The sequence below is a fragment of the Colletotrichum truncatum genome (assembly GCF_014235925.2).
Source record: "Colletotrichum truncatum strain CMES1059 chromosome Unknown Contig_0014, whole genome shotgun sequence".
Taxonomy (NCBI): domain Eukaryota; kingdom Fungi; phylum Ascomycota; class Sordariomycetes; order Glomerellales; family Glomerellaceae; genus Colletotrichum; species Colletotrichum truncatum.
Window position 1 is genome coordinate 343,621 of NW_027222411.1, and position 12,615 is coordinate 356,235.

The following is a 12,615-nucleotide window of genomic DNA, read 5'->3' on the forward strand; positions in this document are numbered from 1 at the left end:
TCAGTATAAATTAACACTCTCCAAGTACGGCTCGTGAATATACCGTTCCAATGTATATCCAACACCAACTCTTAGAAATACCTTCCGCCTGTCAAAACCTTCCATCTCTGACTGCCGAGGCGCAACTATTAAAACATAACATATTCTCTCCTTTCTTGGAATTACGTTCTTAGATCTTGCAAGAATAACACATCTCAAGTCCGATGCTCGAGTGTACCTCTCTGACGGCACGTCGATAAAAACGGCCGCCTTGTCAACGTCAAAACGCCTCAAGGTTACAACAAGTTTGACTCTGCTACCCTTGTCCGTAGTGTAGAAGACCTCATTAGATTTTCCAACCCAAGGAGACTGTATTTCTTTCTGCTCCCAGTCGAAGCCGTTCCCAGTAAGGTCTAAGTAGTCTATACCTCCTTTGTAGGCCATCCAAGACCAACTTGGAATCGATTCGTTCCGTTCAGGCGAAAACCTGATTCTCTCGAGCGGTTCCTCTTGACCTCTGTACCATAACAGGCTTCGATGTAAGAGACCACTGTTGTCATCAAACACGCCATATCCTCCGTTGGTGCCGAAACCTTGTATGAGTCGTTTCTCCAGACCAGCAATTCCAAACGGTCTGTCTTCAATTCGGGTGAATTGCAGCCGAGAATACTGTTTGTAGAAAATCTGGTAAAGATAGATTCTTTCTCCTCTGGAAGAGCGCATGGCGACCTCGGGAAATCTGGGATCTCCAAGAAATGCGGCGATGTTGCTAAAATACAAGCAAGAGCTTAAGCATATTTCAGAGCTCTAAAAGGGAAAATACACTCACTTTTCCAGTTTTGTAAATGTCTCACACCGAATCCCACCCCCGCACTCCCAGTATGTCTGACTCTCTGTAAAGTAAAGTGTTCGGCGTGCCAATGCTCGCTCCTGTAGCACCCACCCCCGCTTGTTCAGTGACCCATCAATCACATGTCCTTGAAAATCGTCGATTTGTTCACAAACATGGTACGTGTCAGATCCATGCTCCCCTTTGCGGTTGATGCTTATATAGCTTCTCTCGGCCCTCTCCCCTAGGAAGCCATCTTCTTGGCCAGTAGCCCGGCTCGCAGCAATGACACAATGGGCTGAGCTAAAAACGTCTCCCATACTCTTGGACTGCTCTGCAAAATCGCCGTTTGGGCCTTGAATTATACAAAGAGAATCGATCCAGAGGTAACGGAATCCTAGCTGCCGTGTTACCGTAATAGCATCTCGAAAGGTAGCAGGGAGCTTGTTGAAATTGATTCCTTTCTTATGGCTTTCTATATTGTGAGTGTAGGTGCAAAAATGATTGTTTGTTCTGGGATCGCCCCATGGATGTGATAGTGCAAGATAGACATCGTCAATATCTTCAGAGTCCCGCAAGTATGGCACGTCACCCTGGACATCTAGGAGCCTCGCAGGAAGTCTAGGGTTGTCGGCAGGTCGGCAATTTATATGAGATGGACTTGAGTCGCACTCCTCCAACCATTCTCTCGCGATCGCAAAATGCATCGGATGACTGGCTTGGGGGACATTCGGAAACCCGATTTGAATATGGTAAATGAGGTTTGAATAACAGCCTAGTCTTATCAACATCACAACTTTCAATAGACACGGCGATGTCTTATAATACGCCATTATCCTCAAGATTTGTTACACACCTTCATCGCAGATAATAGTAAGAAGAGGTTTTGTGATCCCGTCGATTTGTAAAGTAGATCCGATCCGCCGCAAACAAAAATTAGCTGAGTGGTTTACTTTGTCGCAAGCTCTTAAAATCAAGTTGCACAAGCCACAGAAATGTGACCTCTCGCGTAAATTCACTACTGTATCTTCTAATGCGAAGCCGGGTGACATTATGTCTATTTTGCTACAACGATAACATAGTTGTTGGTGTCGTGGAACTCTGAGGCTCGATACAGCTTGACCGAATTGTTTTATTATTTTCGTGGCGAATCGGTTGTCAGTTGTGAAGTGCCAATTCTGGTTTAACTAAGTACAGTTTAAAACTGTTCCTTTTTAGTATTTGAATCAGATGCAACTTACTGACTATAATCAAACCAAGAAATTCGTTAGAACTTTAGAAGTTACAATCTCAAATGGGTTGATAGGTCTTTACTTACGAGCTTATGGGACGAGAACATTAGCCAACGTATCCAGACATTGAGATTGATCAATAAGCGAATCAGCTTTCATTGTACTTACCGCCTGATCCAGAGATTATTCATTGATTAGCAATGTCTTCAAGCCAAATTCTTCGCACTTAGGTTAGATACATTAACTCACATACTCAATCACTATTAGCCCTAGAACAACTTCAATGGCTAAAATTGCTTACTTACGTCCTTCTATCGAAAGGATTAACAACCAAAATTCATGCTTAAGCTCTTAACTGGAAATTTGAGAAGAGATTTGTGGGAAGGGCCTTATGTAAAGGATTGAAAAAACAATGGGTAAAGTTACAACTTACGTTGCTTGTTGAAGACTCATGTTGTCGACTTGGGTTTGGTTTTTGCTTGTCAGATATTGGTACTACCAAAGAAGCGTTCTTGTCTTTGGTGGAAAGTGGTGATGAGATGCCTCGCTGACCTCCCCGATCTTTGTGATGCAAGAAATATTTCTCGTTATACTTGCCCGAATCAAGCATCGCCTGCAAGTCAGAGCACAAGGCAGTTGCTTTCGCTCTGAATGGGCCTGTGGTTGGTTCATTCTCACCCACAACAGTAATAGAGGGTCCTTTCATCTTGCCCGGAGACGAAGATTTCCCGAAGGATTCGCCGTTTGGTTGGATCGCAACAACCAAAAGTCGATGCCTGACCAGGTGGAGAAGATCCCGGATGGCCGTCTTCTGAGTACATTCAACGTCCTCCGCGATCTTATCCATCCATTTGATTACAGTAGGGTGAACCTCAGCCACTATTTGATTCTGTTCGAGTCGGGTTTGGTAAAAGCATCCTGTACCTCCTGGGGTAACGGTGTCAACAATGCTGTTGTTAAATTCGCACAGGGTGTCGTATCCATAAAGCAGCCATATGATGCACTCCAAAATGATGCAACCGAGAGACCAAACATCGTAAAGACGTGATCTAGCTTTGTCTAGACGATTGGTAGAGATTTCAGGTGGCTCATATCGTGTTGTACCATACTTCGTGCTTGTTGCGTTCTGTCGCACGTCTGTAGCGTCCGTATGAAGTTTTGCAAGCCCCATATCAGCAATTTTGAGAGTTCCTACAATTGTATGATCCAGAAATCGCAGAATATTTTCCGGCTTCAGATCCCCATGTCGTAAATTGCCCTCGTTTTTGTAGTTATGTAAAGCTGCCAAGGCGTCGGAGAGTCCATGCAGTTGTACAATCATTTCTCGTACGAGGTGACCATTCAGCTGAGGACGAGGATTTGATTTCCAGAATTCCCTTAAATTTCCTCCATCAGCCCACTGAAACATGAAATATCGCTTATCGCCCTTCGTTATAGCAGCGATTCTTTGTATCATGTGCTTGTGATCAAGATCGGCTATTGAAGAAAGAGCTTCTGCTTCAATCTTGAAGCTTTTTTCAACTTCGGCCTGCAACTCTTGGTCTGCGTTGGTCGTGAGAATCTCCTTGATTGCCACATGGGCCGGTCTTCCATTCACCTAGAAGTTATTAGACAACTCTTTTTAACTACTTGGAGGTCAACTTGGAGATTCGCTTGATCTTACTGTAAGCTCAGGTTGGGCCTGATGATCCGGGTGAATCTCCACTTCATAAACCTGACTGAACCTGCCCTCTTTTATTATGTTGTTGACCCGAATGAAGGGCAAAATTATTTCAGGGGCTAGGTTTAAATGGAATTCATCCCTTGAAAAAACCGGTGACAAAAACGTCCATTGATCATTGTAAAAATTTCGAATCCTCATGGTAGCCCATAGCTTTTGGGTCCGTTTGTCTTGAATGGCGTCGAAAGGAAACGGCTTTCCGGTGTCTACGCTCCTAGGGCTTTCAATTGGTAATTTATTGTCTCTGAAGTCACAAGACTGGAAGAATCGCATTGTGATTAAAAGCTCTTCACCACTCACCGGGGCGCAAAGAACAATCGCAAAGACCTTCTTGGCATGCTTTTCAATGAAATCGACCAAGCCGCGATCCTTAGTCTGGAGCTTGGAAAGATCTTGATTGTCGAAAAGCTCCCCGCAAATGGCAGCATGATTGATAAACTTGTCTATGTATCGCGCTGGTAAGAAGTCTGTTTCGTGGTCGAACTTACTCTTTACCAGATGTTGTACCAGCTGATCTCCAAGACATGATACAGGATCACTAGCCATGATGCCGGTTACCACGCTTTACTCAATGGTAGGAACACTGATAAAAAGAGATCTTGAATGGAAGAATAAAGGGAAATAGAAAATCTTGATCTTGTGACAAGCAGAAATACACTTCTGATCAAATGCGGGGTTCAACTTCGAACGGTAAATCAGGCTACAGGGTGTACATGGCGCAGGCTCGGTGTGATCACAAGCGCCATGGGCAAAGAATGCTGAGCGAATTAAGTTCGAAGCCTCTCATATCAATTCCATATTTAGTCTTAGCCAAGTGTGGCGGTGGTCTTGTTGTTACCTCAAATCTTTTACATGTCCGCCAATCCTACCATTATGACTCCAATGATGGCGGTGGATTTGCAGAGCTGACACCCTCAATGAAGGCAATGGCAGGCGTCCAAGCACATTAACCCACCCCAGGCTTATCTTCAACAGATGCGGCGACCGAAGGGTACTTCATCCACAATATCCATTTCTCATCGGTCAAGGCAGCATTAACCAACACTTAAGGATTGGTGCTAGCCAGCATTGAGTGATAGTTAATAGGTCCTATTCAAATATAGCTTTTTGGAAGAGAAGGAATACTAAGTGGCTAGAAGCGGCGACCACGCACCGTGCGGAAATTTGTGGCAGCCTTTCCAAAATCAGGCTGTCTTCATGTCTACAAAATTGTATCGTGCAGGCAATTTATTGTATCATGCACCCCCTGAGTTGAACTGCTGACTCTGGAAATGATAAGACATGATGCAAGCCAAGGCTAAGTTGCAGAGGTTGCTGCAGGCGTAGGGGCGTGGTGGTTGGTAGAAAACTTGTCTTAACCAGGCTGCCTTATCATGCGATGTCATTCAAGTTGCCTTGCACCACGCAGCCTGATTTACAGCTACACCTACCACCAATCAACGTAACATAATTAAAGTGTGGTCATTAAAAAAAGTCTTTCCAGTTCACTGTAATGGCCAACTCATAGCAATGTGCTAAAATTGCGCAATGGCGTATGTCACCTCGTAAGAAATCTTTCAGGTTTTGCAAACTTTTCGGGGAAGAGAAAGCATTGAGATGAAATTCAACAACAATGATATAGACTTTCCATAATAAAAAGATACCTGACATTCGTCAATGGTACACCTGGTACATCAGTTTGACCACGGCGCAGGCATCAAGGCAAATTCCTCGTCGTTCAGGCAACGATCATGCCACGAAGTAAGTCTCTCCTGTATCTGCATGCATCTGGGTCTATCCATTGCTTCAATTGCCATCATATCCTCTTCGATCAAGTGCAGAAAACGATGGAAGAACTCGGTACAGCGAGCATGGGAATGTAACTTTAAGATGAACTGAGTTTTGAGTCAGTAAGAAAATCTAATTTGGGTTCGTAAATTATAGAAAAGGATAATAGGCTCACTTGTCTAACCGCTACCTTGACTGAAGCCTGTCCCTGTTTGGTTCCTTGGGAATGCCAGATCTCGAAGAAGCTGTCTGACTTGATGTATCGTGGTCCTGCGTCCGTTGACTGCCTTTGTGACCTAAATTCGTTAAGCAGAGCCCAGCCACCAAGCATCCAGGTAACAAATTCCAGATACAGGCAACCAAGAGTCCAAATATCGTATGCTTGTTTGACAAGTTTCTTTTGGAGGTCGCACTCAGGGGGCCTATAAGTTGGCGAATTGGCAACTTGGCTACCTCGTCTATTTGACCTGCTCTGTCGCGTGTTGAGTTCCGCTAAACCGAAATCTGATATTTTGAGTGTACCTTGATGCTTAGAGTTTCTGGGGCCAGGAAACCATAGAATATTCTCTGGCTTGATATCCCCATGGCGTCCATAAAGTGTAGCTAGGGGTTCGGGTCCTCTTGTGCTTTTCTGGTCTTGGTGCGGGGTCAAGTGCTCGTTCTTCATATTTTGGCCTTTGTCAATTCTGTCAGTTTCATACTGGTGAAGTTTCGTCAGGCCTTCTGCGATTCCTTTGCATTGTTCGGCCATCCAGATCACAGTGTCAGCGTCGAAAGCAGGCATCGGATTTTCGGTCTTCCAGTAGGTCTTCAGGTCGGCCCCAGCCCAAGGAAATATTAAGAAATACTTCCCAGCCTTCTCGTACGTTGATAGTAGAGATATTAAGTGTGGGTGCGCCTCCCCACTAAACCTCTTTAGTATATGAACTTCCTTTTCAAAAGAATCTTTGTCCGGGGAGTCTAAGCATTTAATGGCGAATATGTTCCGACAGTCCTTCATTACAGTCAGTAGCCTATTTGCGAGGAGGGGATATCAATTGTAGTACCTGAGAAGTCTTCTCTGTAACACCCTCTGAGCCATTGAAGTCATGGTGATCAGGGTGAATTTCAGCTTGAAAAACAAGGCTATATCCTCCTCGACGCTCTTGCCCGACAGGTACAGAATACATATCATTGGAGAATGAAAATGGAAGCACTATATGCGGCTCGAACACATAGTGCTTGACATTCTTTCGCTGCCCTTTGGTAAAAAAAGGCGGAATCACGGACCACTGGTATTGCTCGAAGTTCCTAAGGTTGATCTGAGACCATGTATCGAAACAGCCCAGCCGGACTTTCGGCTGTTTTCGGCGATGAAGGCTGATTTTCCGGCAATCTCCATTTTGTTCAACATGCCTCGCAAGCGGAAGATCTATGTCGCACACCTGTTCTTGGAGAAACTTTTCAATGTAGTACACCTTGTTGACAAGAACAAGAATTGCGAAGACCTTTTGATATGAGATAACTTTGAGCTCCGATGCTGCAACGTCATTGGAAGGAAGAAGGGTCTCGCTGCAAACTTGGCATGCCAAGTCTTTGATTTTGTCTTCAGAGATCGTGTCTCGAAGCCATCTGGTAAGCTCTTTCGTAACAGATTGAGGATTTATCAATCTATCCAGCTGTCGCTTTGGCAAGAAATCCGTCCTATCCCTGGAGTTCTCCTTGGTCACTCCAAAAAGTTGGTCAGCTAGGGTGCCTTCACCGTCATCTTTGTCAGCGGGAAAGCTATCCACTCGTCCCTGAATCTTGAGATTGATATACATCTGATCTCCACGGTCCGTGATCTCGCTTGGCTCCTTCATAAAGGGTGGTAAATTAAGCGTAGAAGGAACTCCTCTTCCTTTAAATGGCGCAGTTGCAGCATGGTTTGTATTCCATGATGCAACATCTGGACTCGAGCTGTCTTGCTTTTGAGTTGTTAGTTTCGAAAAAAGGCTTTCTTTCTAGGGATTTAACTCACTATCAAGTCTGAACTACACTCCTGTATGATAGGTGGAACCGGCTGCAGATGTATCTCTGGATACTTAAGTGAAAGGCCCTGCATCATCGGATCAGTAGTACCAACAGAACGATGAAGTAGCAGTGGCTGGAAGGTTGTGTTTTGGGCTTTTGCTGATGATCTACGATTCGTTGATTCAAGATTGAAGTGACTACCACAGTCTTCAGGAAACGACTGGGATCGATGAAATGGCTGTAATGCTGCCATGTTGAAATGCCGTGAACTGGCTCCTACTCAAACGGTGTTGCCTGGCCGGAATTATGGATCTAGTCGATTGATTCGATTATCTTAGTTATATGGTTAAGGCCAGTGTTCGGTTCGAAACCATAAGACGAGCCGATTCAGAATCGGAAATGATTAAGTCTGGAAAAAAACAAACCCTACTGAATTCGGATTGCACCGAACATATACACAGATTTATAAAGAAAAGAAGAAAATTTAGCCAAGCCAAATAGGAGCAGTATTCTCAAAATAGACCGAATCACGTTTTGAAAACCACCTCGCAAGGCTTCTGTAACCAAACACAGGCCAAAGGTGTTACTTAAAATCAGACTTGGAGCCTTCTGCTAAAGCAGGAAATGGAAAAACAGCAAAAAGAAGTGTGTGTGCGCCTTGTGGCTGTCTTTTGCCATAGACTAAGCGTGGTAGGACAGCAATCCTGCATAGTCGCCTAATTTAGCACAATTCGTCACTCCCAGCGGCACAGGCTTAAGGCACACTTGCAGCCCCCACCAATAATATTTCAGCATCACCTGTCACATTTATGTCTCTAGCTAGTATGTGACACTAGCTCTCGGTGGACACTCCAAAAGTGTGTGTTCAATAAGAGGTGTGATATGCTAATAGATTGGGGGCAATTAGAGGGGAAAAACGCCTTATATCACCCCCAAAAAAAAAACAAATACCTCAGCCGCTGTTAAGCATTCAAAAACATTTTTTGATCATGCTTGTTGCCCGCTGACTATGACCTGGCATTTTCCCGCCGACATGACACAAGTGCAACGATCGTGCAGCCTGTAAGGTTTCCCCCATCTCCTACCAAAGCCATGAATGATATGCTAGAAGAGCGATTTATTTCTGGGCTGAATCAAAAATCATCAAATGCGATGCAGTAAGGAAGCTTTCAAGACGAAGGGTAGAGTAGAGTGTTTCAGTGAATAGAGCATGATTATGAGGTGAGGTTTTGCTGCCGAAAACCCCCCACATTTCATGTCTGCACATTCCAAGCATATATTAGCACTCACCCGAGCGTATCAACAAATACCTTTGTGGAATGTAACATCAAGCAGATGCGGGGGGCCGAATGCATAGCTGTCGTTTATGCAGAGGTAAGGGGTGCTGTGTCTCCATGAGGCTGCGTGTATGGTGCATCCATTGGCACCACCACGTTAACGTTCAGCCAGATGTGGTCTTAGAGAGCCGTCCTTGCGATGCATCCTAATATAGCCAGGGTGGAATTGAGCGCTATACACAAGTACACCCACTCTAGCATGATAACTCATCTCTTTTGTAGAAAGTTCCGAAAGATCCATCAGGCAAACATCTTCCCGATAACGCACCTGCCAGATTTTGGAAATGTCGCGAAGTAATTAACGAAAGCCATCGAGTCAGTTGTGATTTCCTGCGCCAGCCTAGCTCCGGGGCATTCTCGAAAGAAACGAGCCGCAGCCAGTCTCATTTCAATGTAAGCTACGTGAATACCGATACAGATGCGAGATCCAGCCCCGAACGGCGATATGACAGCCTTTGTTTCAGCTGACATATTCGATTCAGGGAACCATCACTCTGGTTTAAACCTGGAAACCCATTCATTAGCAGCAGACACTGTGAACTTGGTAGGCTACTTACTCCAAGGCATTCGGAAATAATTCCCTCTTTCGGTGCATTGTGTACCCCTGGACGCTGACGGTTGTATTTCCAGGTAAGTCGTAACCATCGATGATCAAGCCACAAGCAGGAGTTCGTCGCGGGAACCCCCCTTGTGCTGCACCGAACAATCGATTTGTTTCGGCAAGGGCAGCATTAAGCCATCGTAATTTTTCGACATCCGCGTCACTAAACTCCTCGGGCAAAGCAGCAACCTCGGCTTCGATCTCTGTCTGGACTCTCGGATGAGTCAGCACGGCAAACACACAATAGGCCAATGTCACTACAGTCGTATCGGTACCCGCCACTGTAAAATTCCCCGCCTCATTCTTAATGTCGAACTCGGTCAACACCTCTCCCTTCTCTGCATTGGCAAGGATTGTTCCGAATATGTTTCGCTCTCCTAACTGTGTGAGCTTCTTGCTATTGTCTACAGCCCTCGATGCGTAGTCAATGACAAAGTCCCATCCTCGGAACGCCGTTCGAAACCATGGAAGTGGTACCAGTCGACCCAAAGGTTTGAGGAGCGGAAGCTCGGCGGTCAAACCTGATATCTGCATGAAAATTCCAATTGATCGTACAAGATCGTTCTGCTAAATCGAGGTCAACTCTTATCCTCCGACCGAAGTGGTACGGCATCAAATTAGCTATTCACTCTTCCTTTACCGAGCAAATCCCAAGATTCTCCAAACTTCAATTCGCCAGAGACGTCCGACGACATGAAGGTGAACCACTTAAGTACATCAACCTTGCCATTCTGCTGCAATTCCTCGACTATCTTTTGGATTGCCTTCGAAGTAATCGCGGTGATGACGTCTTCCCACTGTGTTCTAAGTTGAGACTTGCTGAATGCTCTGGCAAACATTCTTTTGTGTTGTACATGTTCTTTCGGATTACTCATGGTAAACAGGCCTGGCTCATTATGACCGCCAAACTTCAAGTACAATTCATGCTTGGTACAGTGGGGATTTGTGGCGTAAATTTGTCCGTGGCCTTCCGCAGAAGCGACAGAAACTTCGTCAAGGCTAATGTTTCTAGAACAATGTTCATTGGGATAAACTTTCGTCGACCTCGAGCATCCCATGTACAGGAAAATTCAAGGATTGGAGCAGCAAGAGTTTCGCCAGAGGTTATCATGAGAAGAATGGAATTCAATTGGGATTATAGTGGGATTGAGTTGGATCCGTAATATAGCTTCAACTTTCTTCCAAGTCTGTACTTAAGTGTGAGATAGACTATGCGCGCCTTTTCTCTCAGAGATGGCTAGGTTGAAGACCTGCTGACCTAGTCATGCTTAGTGGGGCTGTTTGATGATGATGAAGAAATATTGCTTCCTTGGTTGATCATTGCTTTCTAGCTCTAGTTTGGGTTGTGAGCGAATGCCGCGGCTTTTCATCCCAAGCGTTTATTGAGGGCTGAAACATTGGCCGAAATGAACACTACTAATAACAACCATCTGCCTCGACCGTTAAACATAAACTTGGCTCAAAAAAGTCGTGCTGTTGACAATTGATAACCCGTCGATTCGCGGACGATATGGCTGGATTTTTGATACATTAGGAGCTTTTTGATAAAGCCCTACTCTTCTCGACAGCTGCAACCAGTTTCTGAACAAATGCATATTTCACGCATAGGATTTAGGTATATTGTTCCGTAGTTCACCAGCCCATATGATTTGTAAATACCGATTCGGCTGCAAATCGACTTGCTCATTGAAACTCAGCAAATGATTTAAGTGCTACGACCAGTAGCTGTTCAAAGCATTACTCCGGTAATCGAGTAATTTACGTGCCTAGTTTAAGTGCATTTTGAAGTTATGTCTGCAACTGTTCGACGTGTAATGTACGTGGTTGAAATCTGATTTGCGGGTTCTCTTGTTTTACTACCCTAACAGTTGACGTTCAAGGATAAAATCACTTGAGAAGGAAATGATGACTTTACTCTTTACTCTTACCCTTTAATGTTACGTCCTTCATCACAATGGCAGGAACTGATAAGTTGAATTAAACCTCCAAATTCCTCTAATTATCACCGTGACCTTTTCCTGGCATTGTTGGGGAGTTTAACAAGGAGCAGGTTTGTTTGCCGTTTTTCTCTCTTTGGCGTCTGATTTGTTCATAAACCTTGACAATCGGATGCAATATCCCCGCTTGAATATGTGAAAGATACCTGAAAATAGTCCGAGAGGCTTTAAAATCGGGATGCATATGCAGATATTTGCTGATGCAACCTCGGCAACTGTTAAGAGAACTAGCGGGACAGACTCGTAAAATATGTCTGCGGACTGTAATCCCTCTTTGAGGGTGATGATTCTCAGTACGGATATCGTGCAGGTGCTATTAGTTGTCAACATGACACAGACATTGTAATTCTCTTCCGACAAAGAAAGCAACTCACAAGATACCGACACCAAAACTGGCAAAAAGGCCCGCCTTTTGCATTGTTGAGACCTTCAGCCGACCCAGGAGAGGTAGTGGAACAATAAATATAATGATATCCGTAAATAACTGAACAGCGGAATGTGCATAGCTCCAAGTCAAGAGTGAAGCCTGAGCATCAATCGACAAGCTTTGAGGGTCCAGAAGCATTTTCATTACCAAGCCGCAAGATATGCACATGGCACACATGTTGATGAAAAGCACAACCAGAAAAACATTACAGAATGTTTGCATAAAGCGAACGGCAATGGCTCGGCGGTATTGTAGAAGATACGTCATCTTTATAGAGGTGAATGCAGCGACGTAGATGAGCACTGTCGCCAAAGTGTACTACGAACGTCAGTAGCTTGGATAAATATAGGATCTCACGGAGGACTATGAAGAGATCTTACATGAATCTCAGTTCGTATCTCATCAAAGGTTATGTTCCAGATATGAACACCGAGGTTCCCGTCAGTTGCGTCTTGATATACCAACAATTAGATAACTCTTTGTTTGGAAAAAGGTTATTAGAGTAAGGTATGTTATCATCCTATATACTTACTTAGCAAGATTGATACGCTATGCATTAAAGCAAGAAACTAAAGTAAGGTATCTAGCATTAGTACTTGACAATAGCTACCGTAAATTAGGTAACCCACCCCAGAGAGCAAGAAAAAACTGTCATCCAATCCCCAGGCCTTTAGGACATAGCCTCTGATATGTATGCGGAGGCATATAAATAGCATGACGAGTGTCATGAGCAT

General features: G+C 44.5%; 4 protein-coding genes across 4 annotated transcripts; all 4 read right to left on the bottom strand.

The window, feature by feature from the left end:
• Window positions 1–1,515, bottom strand: CTRU02_215265 (tol-like protein; the record flags this gene model as incomplete). The annotated part of the gene is made up of 2 exons (XM_036730542.2): window positions 1–748; window positions 809–1,515. 2 exons carry the CDS (start codon window positions 1,513–1,515, stop codon window positions 1–3), a joined length of 1,455 nt encoding a protein of 484 aa, XP_036577785.2.
• Window positions 1,516–5,433: 3,918 nt separating this feature from the next.
• Window positions 5,434–7,772, bottom strand: CTRU02_215266 (protein kinase; the record flags this gene model as incomplete). The annotated part of the gene is made up of 4 exons (XM_036730544.1): window positions 5,434–5,634; window positions 5,703–6,521; window positions 6,574–7,473; window positions 7,527–7,772. 4 exons carry the CDS (start codon window positions 7,770–7,772, stop codon window positions 5,434–5,436), a joined length of 2,166 nt encoding a protein of 721 aa, XP_036577787.1.
• Window positions 7,773–9,096: 1,324 nt separating this feature from the next.
• On the bottom strand, window positions 9,097–10,515 carry CTRU02_215267 (cytochrome p450 monooxygenase; the record flags this gene model as incomplete). The annotated part of the gene is made up of 3 exons (XM_036730545.1): window positions 9,097–9,346; window positions 9,414–10,024; window positions 10,087–10,515. 3 exons carry the CDS (start codon window positions 10,513–10,515, stop codon window positions 9,097–9,099), a joined length of 1,290 nt encoding a protein of 429 aa, XP_036577788.1.
• Window positions 10,516–11,493: 978 nt separating this feature from the next.
• Window positions 11,494–12,615, bottom strand: CTRU02_215268 (uncharacterized protein; the record flags this gene model as incomplete). The annotated part of the gene is made up of 4 exons (XM_036730546.1): window positions 11,494–11,767; window positions 11,829–12,199; window positions 12,262–12,330; window positions 12,511–12,615. 4 exons carry the CDS (start codon window positions 12,613–12,615, stop codon window positions 11,494–11,496), a joined length of 819 nt encoding a protein of 272 aa, XP_036577789.1.